This window comes from Echeneis naucrates, chromosome 14, assembly GCF_900963305.1.
Source record: "Echeneis naucrates chromosome 14, fEcheNa1.1, whole genome shotgun sequence".
In the NCBI taxonomy this organism is placed as follows: Eukaryota; Metazoa; Chordata; class Actinopteri; order Carangiformes; family Echeneidae; genus Echeneis; species Echeneis naucrates.
The window spans coordinates 11,499,991-11,515,599 of NC_042524.1; the positions used below are offsets into that span (position 1 = coordinate 11,499,991).

At 40.1% G+C, this 15,609-nt stretch overlaps 1 protein-coding gene across 3 annotated transcripts; it reads left to right on the forward strand.

Annotated features, from left to right (window-relative positions):
- Positions 1–799: 799 nt before the first annotated feature.
- On the forward strand, positions 800–10,750 carry pygma (phosphorylase, glycogen, muscle A). Of its 3 annotated transcripts, XM_029519262.1 has the most exons (20): positions 800–1,042; positions 3,216–3,317; positions 3,461–3,539; positions 3,647–3,750; positions 3,970–4,101; positions 4,207–4,318; positions 4,421–4,503; positions 5,464–5,607; positions 5,832–5,924; positions 6,145–6,291; positions 7,028–7,191; positions 7,374–7,488; positions 7,614–7,715; positions 7,966–8,113; positions 8,496–8,554; positions 8,642–8,783; positions 8,931–9,138; positions 9,613–9,747; positions 9,994–10,060; positions 10,221–10,750. In XM_029519262.1, exons 1-20 carry the CDS (start codon positions 800–802, stop codon positions 10,368–10,370), a joined length of 2,529 nt encoding a protein of 842 aa, XP_029375122.1. In that variant the 3' UTR covers positions 10,371–10,750. The 3 variants fall into 3 exon arrangements, with proteins under 3 accessions (XP_029375122.1, XP_029375123.1, XP_029375124.1); XM_029519263.1 differs by lacking the exon at positions 3,216–3,317; XM_029519264.1 differs by lacking the exons at positions 3,216–3,317; positions 3,461–3,539 and having other exon boundaries at positions 3,730–3,750.
- Positions 10,751–15,609: the final 4,859 nt, after the last annotated feature.

Genomic DNA, 15,609 nt, shown 5'->3' on the forward strand with positions numbered 1-15,609 from the left:
GTCCGCAATCTGGTTTGCTAAAAAAATCTTCCCGGTGAATGCCCTCTAAAAATGCAACTTAGAAATAAAGTGTCACCCTACAGTATGATAATTAGCAGACTTAGCAGTTCTTTGCTTTGTAGGTGCAGCAAAACACATTTTATAAAATTCAATATACCGTTACCATCTGCTGGCTGATCTACTGCTGCCAAGTATGGGAAGACAAACAAGTTAGCCACTGTAGCTGCCAGGTATTATCACTACTTCATGTCTCTTCAATAGTATCAGACAATACATTACACTGGGATGTGAAATAATTACTGAAAAATAACTAGTAACTAGATAAAGATAAATTCCTAACACTAAACTTCACAGCCCATATTTTTAAGGCTTAATAATACTAAATAATTGTGACTCATTGAAATCATTCTTATCTTTGTGCATCGTACCTATATCCAACAATATACAACATACCAGCATGCAAATAGTTAATATTTTTCACAGATCTTTCTAAATATATAGATTTTACCAAGTCAGGTTTAGGGTAAGTAAATCACAATACAATAAATCATCATAGTTATTCCTATGTCACATTATTGAACATTTTAAAACTCTATTCTCAACAAACGCTCCACCCTTTACTATGCAATTTGTTCCACCCTCTGCTTAATATTCATGGTGGTACTTTAAATGCTGAGCCTCTGTCAGGAGTGTCGGTGCCTCTCTTGTGGAGTTTCTGGGTCTGGTGGTGCGTGCCCGCTGTCTTACTGTTTACATTTTTCCTGAGTCAGAGCCTTAAGCTGCTACAACTCGTGCCACCATGTCTAAACCATTGTCTGACCATGAGAGAAAGAAACAGATTTCAGTGCGAGGCCTCGCCGGTATTGAAAATGTTGCAGAACTGAAGCAAAACTTCAACAGACATCTCCACTTTACGCTGGTCAAGGACAGAAATGTAGCAACCAGAAGGGATTACTACTTTGCTCTTGCCCACACTGTGCGGGACCACTTGATTGGCAGGTGGATCAGAACCCAACAGCACTACTATGAGAAAGATCCCAAAGTAAGTTCAAGTCACAGAGCAAAATCACTGAAATGTAATTTACTGATTAGTTAGACAAAGATTAGTAACACTGCTGTTATTTTATTGCGACGCTAACAAAAATATAAACCTAAAATTTGCCATTGACAACATCTTATCTTATAGTTTTGAACAAGGTATAGAGCAAAGACCTGCATTTATATTTGATCTGAGAACGACAGGAAAAACTCAGATCATAGTAAAGTCTGTTGCTCTGTGATCTGTGGTTTCATTTTCCTAAGGAGTATTAATTTTGGAGTGTAACTGATTGCATATAGTTCTGTACTGAAGAAAGTTTCATAGGAATTTGAAATTTACACCAATATTATTTGATGCTATGTCTATGAATTTGGTGTTATAGCTGTTTAGTTTTGCTTCATGATATGTGAGAGAGAAATATCATGCCCATAGGTTTACAAATAACAATCTAATGCTGGATATAACCAGTGAATCTGAGCCTTTTTGGTTGATGACCTCACTCAAAGGACTTATTTCTTTTTGGGGCCTGTTTCTCAAATTTCTAGCAGCTGTCAGTGAGTGATTTGGTCACTTTCGAAAGAATGAGTCCTCTTCATTCAATGCGATATATTCATACACTGTCATGTGCTGTTTTCACTTGTAATTGAGTACTTATACATTCATGGCCTTGCTACATGAGTAAAGGATGTGAATATGTCTAAAACTACTTAGAGCGGGGGTTTGATATTCTCAACTATACAAGTAACCTGATATCAGTGTAATGCCAAGTCTTGACATTTAAACTTCTTAGCACTCTGCTGGTATGATGCTGTTCTTATAGTGTGTTGAAACATTACACCTCCCCATGACCCTCTGTTCCCATTCTGTCTGACCATAGAGCACCTAGTCTTTACTTGTGTCATATGAGCACATACCTCTGAGGGCATCAGAGTTCATTTAAAAGCACAAATCACACAGAAGCTTTATCTCTGTAAATATAGCAACTGCAACAGAATGAACCTGAAAGGAACAATAGGAAGCTGGCGTCACTGGAATAAAGTGTCAAAATTGCACACCAAACCATATTATTCCTTGAAGAACTTTCTGAAAACTGTGTGTAATTACAATAGGAGTTTGAGAAGCACAGGGGACCTCAGCTCCAATTGCATTCCTTATTAGCTCTACTGAATGAAGAGGATCATTTTTATTTTATGTCAGGAGAAAATATCCCTGGATGCTTTGTTGCACTCTTACTGAAGGCCTTTTGTTCAGGTACTAAGTATCAAAGCTTTAATGCAGAAGGATCACTAGTGAACTAGTTTTCAGAAACATTATAAGACGGCGATGGACTGCAACTTCTAACCAAGAAACCATCGTAGCCTCTCAAAACTGTGTCACCCTGGTCTGCTACTCTAGACTGAAAGGTCAAAGCTGAGTTCTTTAAAGGTCTTAACAGAAACATGGAGGAGGATGACGTTCAAACTCAATCGAGAATTTTATGCAAAGTCACACACTGAGGTTACTATTACTACAGCCAGAATTATTGTTTGCATTGCTAATATATTTTACTGGAGAAAAAAAGAGCAGATCAGCATAATTGGATGAAACAAGGATGGAAGTCAAAAAAATTGGAACATAGATTCATTTATAATTCAAAAGATCCTGTTAACTACTCAGTGATATGGCTCTGTCACTTGTATTCATTATTCTTTTACACAGCATTTCTCCTGTCAAGCCAGACTTGAACTCCACAATGAAAGGGTATCAGGCTCAGGCTGACCTTTACAGTGACCTCTACAGGAGCTATTTTTATCTGAGCCAAAATGTTGGTGTTATGCAATACCCAAAGTAATGTGTACACCCCCCACCCCCTTTCCTCTGCCTTTCCTTAGCCTGTATCTGCCCCTTCATTTCAGATTAAAAAAACCACACACTAAATGGCAAAGGCGAAACACAGGCTCAAGTGGCACATTTATGCACACCCAACCATCATAAAATCTGAGGGTTTCCCTGAGAGTGTGATGCAGATGCTATTGTGACATTTGGCATATGATTTCTCATTGTCAGTAGCAGAGTAATTGCCATCATGACTGTTGATAACAATACTGATTGCTCAAAAAATATCTGGCAGTGTTCGTACTGCAGTATCTACCGGCTCATTCAGTTTGATCCTGATTGACTGTCTTACCAAACGCAGCGGGTGTACTACATCTCCCTCGAGTTCTACATGGGCCGCACCCTTCAGAACACCATGGTGAACCTTGCCCTTGAAAATGCCTGTGATGAAGCCACGTACCAGGTGGGACAAACATTCCCTGTTTATTCCGACACATAACCATAAAACATTTTGAAACATCTGTTAAAAAAACAAATTAAAAAAAGGGTTGGCATGTCAGAATCACCCTTTCACTAGTCCCTGTTGCACTCCTCTGTCCTCTGTAGTTGGGTCTGGATATGGAAGAATTGGAAGACATGGAAGAAGACGCTGGTTTGGGTAATGGTGGCCTGGGCCGTCTTGCCGGTGAGCATCTTTTCACCCTTCCTATTTGAAAACATTTTTGAAAATTTTTAAATCGGGTCGGCTGAATGGTTAATTTACTTTTCATGCGCTGTCTCTCTGGCTTTCAGCCTGTTTCCTGGACTCCATGGCTTCCCTGGGTCTGGCTGCCTATGGTTATGGTATTCGCTATGAATTTGGCATTTTCAATCAGAAAATTGTCAATGGCTGGCAGGTCAGAAATGTTTAACTTGTCTCTATAATCCACAGAAACCTATTTTTTTCCAGTTTGTGAGAATAGCTATTTCATTTTCACCTCCTATCTCCTGGATCAGCTTCCTTGATCACCATCATGACCCGATGTTCCCGATCATTGTCTGTCTAAGCTTGGAGAGCCACACACCTTATGAGTATTTTTTTTCTCTCCTCTCTATGAATGCATGCCATCATTCAGGTTGAGGAGGCTGATGATTGGTTGCGCTATGGCAACCCCTGGGAGAAAGCCCGTCCTGAGTACATGCGCCCTGTGCATTTCTATGGCAGAACTGAGCACCACCCTGATGGCGTCAAATGGGTTGACACTCAGGTGACAATATGGTTTCAAACTTTTGACTGCTACTGTACATAACAGGCTTTGAAAGATGATATTTATATATTTAAAATGTCTGTCTGTCTGCGGTGGTGCTGGCAGGTAGTGTTGGCTCTGCCATATGACACCCCTGTCCCAGGATACAGAAACAACATTGTCAACACCATGAGGCTGTGGTCTGCAAAGGCCCCCTGCGACTTCAACCTTAAAGACTGTACGTGTCGCGGTTACGCTCCAATGTTCTCAATCATTCAACAGACAATGAGAACAAATTTGAACAAGATGAGTTTAACTATACCTGTTTTTCCTGTTACAGTCAATGTTGGTGGCTACATCCAGGCTGTTTTAGACAGAAACTTGGCTGAGAACATCTCCCGTGTCCTCTATCCCAATGACAATGTAAGAAATTATGACTGAATTACCTTTTAATCAACCAGAGCTGCACTCATTGGTTTTCCATGACCAGGTTAATTTGAAATAGAGGGAAGAGCTGAACGCTGATAAGTAAAGGAGCTGGGGACTGTATGGCTCCTGTAGGACTTAGGTCTCTTCTATGAGATGGATTTCCATAAATTGCATCCAGTTAGTATCCTTTGTCTGCAGCTACTGTGCGGTCTTTCAGCTTTCTCTGACATGATCGTTTATATCTGACTTAAAGCCTGACCACCATTCTGCTGACTCCCTGAAGGCTGAAGGAGGAGGATTTAGGAGATAACCATCTAGCTCAAGATATAACTCATGTCAGGGCTGGTAATTTATGTCTGTGCAAGTGAGAGCAGTAACTATAGTGGAGTTGATATTCCAGCTTTGTTTAAATTCCTTTTAGTCAATGCTGTGTGTCTTTACATTAACCATGAAACTTTTAGGTGATTAAATAATTAGATAATTAAAAAGAAAATGATGAGTTTCACCCATGCAGAGTTAGAAAGGTTCCAGTTTCTCAGACGTGACTGCTCTTCTTTTTTAAGGTTAGTGAATCGTATAGCTATTTGGCGACTTAAAAATGTGAAATTAAACATGAATTACTTTTCAGAGGAAGAAAAATAGACTTTTAACTCTCATACATTTTAAAGCATGCGGTCATTTCCACAATGGATGTACATACTTAGAGAAGCTGCATCGGGACAACTGTGCATGAAAAAGTAAATAAAATGTTTGCAACTGCATCACAACAACAGATATTAGGGATAATGTTCCTTAAATGCAATCAGCAGGGGCTTGAATAATATTTTTAGCAAGATGAAAAGTTTTCAATTGTCCATCAGTTGGAAATATGCAAAAGGTAATGTTTAGTGAATAAAAAAATATTCATGGTTTCCTCCAGTACAGAAAAAAACTAAAATTTGTCTTTACCCTCAGTTCTTTGAAGGTAAAGAGCTCCGTCTGAAGCAGGAATACTTTGTGGTGTCTGCCACCCTTCAAGACATCGTCCGTCGTTTCAAGGTCTCTAAGTTTGGCTGCAGGGACGTAGTTCGCACAGACTTCAACAAGATGCCTGAGAAGGTGAAGTGAAAAACTAAAAAAAATGTTTCTGTCAACAAGGATATTTTGTCCTGAAGTTCTTTCTGCACCTTTGTTAAATTGTCCTTGTGTGTAGAACAGGTAGGTGGGTGCGTTTCATTGTATCTTAGGAGAGTATTTCACGTGAACAGTATCAATGAAGCACTTAATGATGTATGCTAATTCTGTGCACACAGAATTCATTTAATAATGCTGTGCACACACAGGTTGCCATCCAGCTGAATGACACTCACCCAGCCATGGCTATTCCTGAACTGATGAGGGTTCTGGTTGATGAAGAGAAGCTTACATGGGAGATGGTGAGCAGTGACCCCAACAAAGTCTCACACTTAGATTAATCAATTTTCTTATTTTTCTTCCGGGTGTTTGGTTTGAATGGCTACAACCACCACAAATAATATTGCATACATAGAAAAAATTCTAATGAAATAAAATAAAAAGTGATCAAGGCTCTTATAATTTAAATACCTTGTGCAATCAAATGTACAGTATATATGATTGTCCTTCCTCCTCCTCCAGGCCTGGGACATCTGTGTGCGCACCTGTGCCTACACCAACCACACCGTCCTTCCTGAAGCTTTGGAGCGCTGGCCAGTCGACCTGTTTGCTCATCTGCTGCCCCGTCACCTGGAAATTGTCTATGAGATCAACCGTCGCCACCTAGAGGTTAGCACTGTACATTGCAAAGATATGGTAATCTACATGCTGTATTATTTATAATGTGTCCTTGTGGCTCAACCTCATTATATAGGGCGAGGTAGGATCACATTGTCATTCATATGTATTCATCCTTTTTTCTGTCTGGTTGAACATGAATCATTGCAAGGGAGGTACAAACTAGCAGGCCTTGATGGCATCAATGAACTGATGATGTGAGGATTACAATCAGGGATAAGAATTAAAAACAATGCAAAGCAAAAAACAACAACAACATGAAGTTACATATTTGAGGAAGCCAGAATAAAAAGCAGCACGATAATTAGAATCTCCATATTTGATCTATGTGTGTATTTTTTAGATGGTAAGATGGTCTTAGATTTCAGACAGTTCCCCTTTGAGGAGAGATGATAGAAACACCCATTAAAATGCAAAGAATGGCTTTAAAGATTGCTATGAGTGCCTAAGTGCTGCAATGTAAACGCCAAAGAGCAAACTGATGTTTATTAGCTTTTAACTGCAAAAATCTGAGAAATATTTCTGCCACGAAGCGGTGTTAAGGTTTTATGAGGTGGTAAAATAGTACAGTTCATTTCTTGATATGATATGATAAGATTTGAGAAAAGATTTAACAGCATACTTTCATATGCATGAAGATAGAAATCTATGTTTCAGCTAGCGAAATAAAAAATAAAAAAACACAACCTGCACCCTAGTTTGTCTCCTGTTCCTTTTCATCCTGCAGAGAGTTGCTGCCAAGTACCCTGGCGATCATGACCGTCTGCGCCGCATGTCCCTCATTGAGGAAGGTGGGCAGAAGAGGATCAACATGGCCCACTTGTGCATTGTGGGTTCCCATGCTGTCAACGGCGTGGCCCAGATACACTCTGACATCCTCAAAGCAACGATGTATGTCCCTAAAAATCTGCTCTAATTTGTGTGTCATTTTCTGCAGGGAGTAAATCAGCTCATGTCTGCGTAGCATATATAGATAGTGGTATCGGCCACATAAACCTCCAGTCCCTGAGGTTTCATGTTCTGCTGCATCATCTGTGTGAACTGATGTATGTGATGCTTCACTCTGTTTGCAGTTTCAAGGACTTCTATGAAATGGAGCCTCATAAGTTCCAAAACAAGACCAATGGCATCACTCCTCGCCGCTGGCTGGTCATGTGCAACCCCGGGCTGGCTGAGGTCATCGCAGAGGTTAGCTGTGTTTCAAACGCACAAATAACGCACCGCTCATATGGCGTGGTTCTCCCTTACAGTGGAAAGGGATGTATCTCTCACATGTCCATTTCTTATGTCACTTGTACTTTTTTGTCGACCAGAGAATCGGTGAGGACTACATCCGTGAGCTCGACCAGCTGAGGAGTCTTCGCAAGTACATCAATGATGAAGCTTTCATTCGTGATATTGCCAAAGTCAAGCAGGTGAAATAACGGAGACGTAATTTCATCTCAATAATAATTAACGCTATTATTAATTGGAAGATAAGTAGTTAGCTGATGTTATTACAGCTTCTGCTCAACAGCAAACGAGAGATGATACCTACTCCAAATTACACAGTATATCTACTCTGGAATAGACTGTGAATGCTACGACATGTGGGCTCTGGGTTAGGAGGTTAGTTCATGAACCGGCATTTGTTTTATGCAGCAAAACATATTTTTTTCATTGCAGGAAAACAAGCTGAAGTTTTCTGTGCACCTGGAGGAGCATTACAAGGTGAAGATCAACCCCAACTCCATGTTTGACATTCAAGTCAAGAGAATCCATGAATACAAGCGACAGCTGCTCAACTGCCTGCACATCATCACCTATTACAACCGTGAGTGCAGCTGTGAAATGCTTTACTAATTTCATGCGGTTGTTTAACCCTTTAATGCCGTGCATATCATATTTGATGCATGCATTTATGAGACCATCCCCTCTGCGCAATAAAAGAAAGAGAGATTAGAAAAAGGCAGCTGTTTGGATAAAAAATAAAGCTGCAGATGTTACAGATGACCAAGGAGAGAAGGTTTTGTTATTGCCTGAATTGGGTGGACTGCCCGATGTAACAAATATGGTATAAACAAAAAGGCAAATATGCTATCTTTCTGTTTTTTACATTTTATTAAAGGGCCAAATAAAGACTTCAGATTACAGGGCTGCATGAGTTTGAGTAACACACCTTCACATCTGTCTTGTAATCTCTTGATGTGTACTAGGCATCAAGAAGGAGCCCAACAAGCAGTGGACTCCAAGAACTGTCATGATTGGAGGCAAGGTTTGTAGTTACATCATGCAATTGGGTTTAATCAAGCTATGATAAAAACTTCAAGTACTTATTTCTCCAACTGTCCATTTCCTGCAGGCTGCTCCTGGATACCACACGGCCAAGATGATTATCCGACTGATCACAGCTATCGGTGAGGTGGTCAACAACGATCCTGTCGTTGGAGATCGTCTGAAGGTCATCTTCCTGGAGAACTACAGAGTCACATTGGCAGAGAAAGGTAATTACTTAATCATTGCACGTTTTTTCCACATCCATCTGATCCTCCACTTTCATCCCAGATGTCCCCAATCAGGAATGTTTGATACACTGATGAAACATCAACAGAAAACGTTCATTAGAGCGATCAATGCTCCGACTCTTGCAGCCATCCCTGCAGCCGACCTGTCTGAGCAGATCTCCACAGCTGGCACCGAGGCCTCTGGCACTGGCAACATGAAGTTCATGCTGAATGGCGCTCTGACCATTGGCACCATGGATGGAGCCAATGTTGAGATGGCCGAGGAAGCTGGGGAGGAGAACCTTTTCATCTTTGGCATGAGAGTGGATGACGTTGATGCACTTGACAGGAAAGGGTAAGGAATGAAACTTCATCTAAATTTGCTGACTCTGTATTTCCTCTACCTTAAGTTTATTTTGTCTAAAGTCAATACCACACTGTTGCCTCATGGATGCGTCAAAGTTGACAAGTTGATCCTTGTCTCTTTATCTATTGACACGACAGCTCATTACATCTATTAGTATGAGGAAGTTGTCTGTTACCTGCTCTCAGACAAACAGTCAAAACATTTTGCCATCACTGCTTTTGTTGATCCAGCAGCTTGAGTCTCTCTCGGGTTTTGATTGTGACCTCTTCCTTGCACTCTGCCTGCCAATGTGTCCAGACTCACATTATTTTTCCACACAAACTGATGATTTCTTCACTAAGAGCTGTTGCCTCCGGGAAACCTGCTGCTTCTACTGCATAGAAACTGACTGCTTTTCTTTTGTGAATGGGCTGTTTACTACAGCAACCACCCAGTGCTTTTCTCAACATGTTTATGTTTCAGATACAACGCTGAAGAGTACTACAACCGCCTGCCTGAGCTGAAACAGGCTATTGACCAGATTGCTGGAGGCTTCTTTAGCCCAAAGCAGCCTGACCTGTTTAAAGAAATTGTCAACATGCTGATGCATCATGACAGGTAAAGGCACATCTAACATTAGCAGCCTGCGGTGCACACATGCACGCTCACATACAAATAAGAATGTGAATAAACTTGTAGGCTAGTGCAAAAAAAGAGAGAGAAATATACTAAGTCTACTGCATTCACACTAAAAACCAGTACAACACTCACAGAAACAGATATTAACACCACATATGTTCACATAGCACAACGTACATTTTCGAAGTATTTTTTCATTTATTAATTGTAGTATTTCCTTCCCAGATTTAAGGTTTTCGCTGACTATGAAGACTACATCAAATGCCAGGAGAAAGTCAATGCTCTTTACAAGGTATGCTCATTTGGAAGTAATAGATGAAAAAGGGGCTTTATGCATTTTCTAATGGTGATTTTAATTTGAAGGGTTCTGTCACAAGTGATACCACTAATACAAGGAGATTCAGAGTTATTAGTCGATTAATTGTTGATCCAAATCATCTTCTCCACATCAGAACCCCAAGGAATGGACCAAGAAGGTGATCCACAACATTGCTGGATGTGGCAAATTCTCCAGTGATCGTACCATTTCCCAATATGCTCGTGAGATCTGGGGCATGGAGCCAACACTCGAGAAACTTCCTGCCCCCGACGACAAGCACTAAACTGTCCAGGTGTCAGACAGCACCCTGACTTTCCCCACTTTTATCGCCACACAAACACTTTTTTCCTGGTAAAAGCCCCCATAAACCTTCATCTGCATACATCAGCACTTAACTATTCCTGTTGTACTACAGCGAATCTCACACAAACTTGCAAGTTCACATGTCTAATACCTGAGTATTCACAATATCCAGGCTGCTGACTGCTGTGATAAAATCCTTGTAGTTATTGTTGGGAATGCAGAAATTGCTCATTTGCTGTCGTGAATTGGAGCTTTGTGGTGGGCTTTACAAATTCAATGCTGATAATGTTTTTATTTAAAAAAAAGCTCTTTTATTTCCACTCGGACCCATTCTGAATAAAATTTGTCTTAAATACGTCAGCCTGGGTGATGTTTTTCTCAGTTTCAGGTATTTCCAGATCATTTCTTTAAGTATCCACAAACACAGAAGAAATATGCCTTTCATGGATTTTTTTGCAGAATTTTTATTCAATAATGATTATATTTTGTACACTCAAGTTGGAGTTAATGATTTTTTTTTCTGTATTTTTGCAATGAAAATGCATTTAAAACCTTTCAGGTGTGAACTTCAGCTGTAAAACAAGAATGGCAATTCAACTGAGTCACATAAATCAAATAGCATCCCCTTAAAACTGAAGTATATCACATGGTATTTTTAGTCATTTCCCCTCAATCTATCTGAGTATTTCTCTGGAAATAAAAACAAAACAAATACACTCTTAAATGTCCAACGTAATGTGCTTCATGATGATTATGTCACTTTAGCATACATGAGCATACATTACCAGCCGTATTATCCATTAAGTATGACAGGCACGTGATTGAACGCTGAGCTGCCTTCAGCGTCTGCAGTGACCTCGTCTGTGTGCACTATGCTGGTATGATGAATTAAACTGTTTCAGCTCACAGTGCTGCAGCCAGATGCAGTACACAAAAAGCCCTCTGCAGCTCTCCCCTCACACACACACACACACACACACACACAAAACACTGTTCATTCAACGTGGTCACTTACGATAATTACTCATCACCTTTGTGGTAAATTCACAAACAAACACAACAGCATATTCAAATCTTAATGGGAAAAATCATTTACTTGCCTGTTACCTGTCCAAGAAAAAATTCAACAAGTTCTTTTCTTACATTGAAACATATCAGAAACAAACTAGGGCAAATAAATAAAGGAATGAATACACTCCATTTTTCAGCCTTCAGCTCATTGCTGCTGTTACCATCACAATTACACACATTGTTTTCTGATGAACATCTGTGGGGATGGAAGCATATTCACTGTTGGTGATAAAATTAAGCATTAGTGTGCAAGTAAGAAATTACTTTTAATTGTGATAAAACCAATGAAATATGATACCATTGAAAGGCATGTATTCTCTCATGCAATAGTGTTTTGACAATATTAAGAGAGAGTGATGATATGACTGTTCTAGTAGACCTGTTTTTGAGTTGGTGACTTTCATTATCTGAAATTTCTAGCAATTCTCACACACAGAAGAAGCTAGCATTTTAATCATGGTAGTGATTTCTTTTCTTTGATGGCATCGTCGCCTCTATGTTGCATGTGTTAAGATACACCCGGTGGTACAGAACTATACACGTGATGAAAGATTTCACTGAACCACTTTGCAGTCCCTTTAATTTGCCTTCTGTGCACCTAACTGCATTAGTAAATTGATGATTTTCAAAGTGAAACTGCGTTAGCCATAGTTTTTACTGGTTTTATTGGTTGATTTGCCTATCCCTATACTTGAATGGCCCATGGGCCCAACAACAGCGGTGCAGTCCTCCATCCACAGCAGGCAGAGCTTATACTGTATGTCAGCTCTTATTATGGGCTGTGCTTGACCACATTGTTATGTTGTTTTGTGCTAAAGAACAGCAAAGTCACAACTCCACCTAAGAAAAAAGCAGCTCTATAAAAATATATTTTCAATTCTACAAAGTGTATTTCTCAGGATTCCGGAGAGCATTAATCTGCAGATACTGGCATCCTGTTCCAGCCTGCTTGCCAGGTTTGGCTGTTCAGACAGGCTGCCAAACAAATACAAATTCATCACTCAGCTGCCCTAAATATATGGTGTTACATTATATTCAAAATATTTTACTGGCATAAAAGGAAGTAAAACAAATTTGTGGCACATAATTTGTCCTTAGAGTCATTTGAACTTTTCTCTATTTTCGTAGGTAAATCTTGCACTGGAAGCCTTCCCATGTATGGAGTTAGAAAATCACTGGGGAAACTATTTTAGTTTTTTGAATTGCCTGTTGGAGGAGCTGTTGACGCCCAAATGAGGAGAGGGAAAGGCCTTCTTTATGAGACCTAAACGTTTCTCTGTTGCAAAAATTGGTGTAATGAACCTTTTTCACAGCAGCCGTTTTTGTCCTTTCCATTCAGATTCAAAAGAGCCAGTGTCCTGCCACTGATGAGGTGTAGGGGGAGATCCCTCTGAACACTAGAAACAGCTTTTTTTTAAAGATGTTTTCACTAATTATTTATTGATTTCCTGCATTTTCTGTGGATTTCAATAAAGAGTCAGAGAGATAACTGTACAGTATATGGTCATTATAGCATTGCTAAAACAACAAATCTAATGGTGGAGTAAGACTTTTTCACAGTTCTTCGTATTAAAAGTTCTATCAACAATACATTATATAATACATAGATTGTATGGTAACAATTGTAAACTATGGTTTCAAGTCTTGATCTTTGACGCCTCCGTGTTTCTTACTTTAATGGATCCATAAAACACAAAGAGGAATTCTCATAAAATCTGGTCACGGCATGAAAACTGAACTTGTACGAAAACCATTTCCTTGAGCATGTCTGCTGAAGATGGTGCGGTATCTGCACGGGATCGAACATGGCAGTCATTAGGCTGTACTGGTGCAGGTCGTTCAGTCCCAGAAACTGGGAGGCTGCGATCATTTATAGCAGAACTTTGAATGGTTTGGTTTGACAGGAAAGGATTTACTCTTGAGAGAACTGTCCAGTGAGCATCAATACGGGTCCCTCCCTATTAATATCCATTAAAATACATGTTAGGAAAATATGAAATATCTAAAAGTATGCTGGGCTTGTTGAGAGAACTGCAACAGTAAATGTATAACATATATGTATAAACAGTATAACGCAAAGGTGTGAAATGTCAGTCATCTCTCATTTTCTGGGTTATCCATTTTCCAGTCACGCGAGTTAGGGAGCCAATCCCAGCCAACATTCTGGGCGAGGGCGGGGTACACTCTGGACAGGTCACCAGTCCATCACAGGGCCAACACAAAGAGACCAACAACCACTCACACTCAGACTCAGACCTACATACACTTTGGAGTCAACAATTAACCCAAACACGATATCTTTGGATGGTGACCCCAAGCCCGGAAATTGAACCCATGACCTTCTTGCTGTAACCAACAGTGCTAACTGTTATTGCAAACTGCTGCCAGGAATAAACCATATATTGAAATCATCCAGTATGAGTGCAATCTGAACTAACCGTACCTTCATCATACAAAACAAACATGGCCTCCCAGTTTCTGGGACTGAACGACCTGCACCAGTACAGCCTAATGACTGCCATGTTCCATGTGTGCAAACCCTTTTGAATCCTTGAGATCATTGACTCATGGAAACCACTACTTTTGGATAAAACAAAAACCAGAGTCAGACATTTGGCTTTGCATCCTTTAACCCAGATCAGACTTTTTAATATTTGACAAAGGGTCAAAGTGTTTCGTGTTCACTTACAGTACTTTTGTTTGTAACTATTAACAGAGTAAGAAGCAGAAAGCAAATGGATGTAATGTGTCACTACAGTCAAAGCTATTGCGATGTTTCACTCAGGGTTTAGTGGTGTAATAAAGTGCAATATAACTCGTTTTCTTCAGGGACAATCCCTGAGTTTAACATGTTTAAAGTCCAAGCTCATATCGGAAGACCAACAGCTGGAGAGGACTGCAGAAGTAAAGAAAACATCACTTTTGATTGTTTAAATGGCAGATTCCTGCAACAGACTTTTCCTGAGCTGTTAACTGCACTGTGGAAAGACTCTCGCACTATATGAAGCTAATCAAGAGTTCAAAAGTAGCACCAACGAGTCACGTTGCCTTACATCGCACCCAACAAGTTTTTGTTTTTGTTTTGTTTTTTTTTACTGAAGAAATACTGTCACCCATTATCATAAGGGTTGAAGGTACGTTATTAAGTTGAAAGCATGCTTGCAAAGATAGTTCTCCTCACCTCTTCCCTCCTTCAACTTAGAGCCCCGGGTCCCAACGTGTCGATGAGGCTAATCGTGTCTTTTCTTGAGCGCTATTGGCAAAGGTGCAGAGAGCTGGAAAAATTTGGCTGAAAAAGAAAAAAGAAAATCTTTGATGAATCACTTCACTTTGTCATGGGGCATCATAACAAATGTGATGCATCCGGTTAGTTGAAATTCTGTTTCCCGAAAGAAAAGTCTGATATGGCGAGAGCTGGCACGTGTCAGTGAGGGTCAAAGGGTCACAGCGGTTTACACACTGTAGTCCCAGGTGACAGCCGAGCGACCCATCCTGCCGTTTTATCTCATGTAGCCAGGAGAAGTATAATTCCTGCTTCAGAACAACATTTGTGGTTTTTACACAAGCCAACTGAGGTGTGAGGATCTCCGTGCTTCAGGTCCCGAACTAACTCAAACTTCTCTTTGCTACATTCACCAGCTGGGATACTTTGTGAATTTCTCTGTTTCTTTGTAATAACTTTGAAGTTTGCTAAACGTTGTTGTCCTCAAGATGTTTGTAAATGTGTCACCCAGGGCCTTGTGTTAAGTTACACTGTGAAAAACACTGTTTCAGCTCAATTGGTAATATGTTGGCTAAAGTCTTTGATATGAGATTTCATGGTTTTATATTTGTCTCCTCGACATTGTCAGCTTCTTCAGCTCTAAACTTATACCAGTGTGAAGCCGTTTAGGTGACACGCCTTTAATCTTCCTTTGAGATAACATGAGTTGTGCTTGTGTTGATGAAACCACGTGAGCAAAAATCACTGCACATTGACCCTGGATGGATTTCACCAACTTAACAGGAACTGTTTGCTGTTTACTAAATATGCAGAGCAGGTTTCCAAACAATCACTCATTTCCAAAGCAGCACATGAATGGAGACCTTGCATCCCATCATATTATGTACTTTGGATGTACTTAGTGTTTTCTTGCTTTCGGTGACAA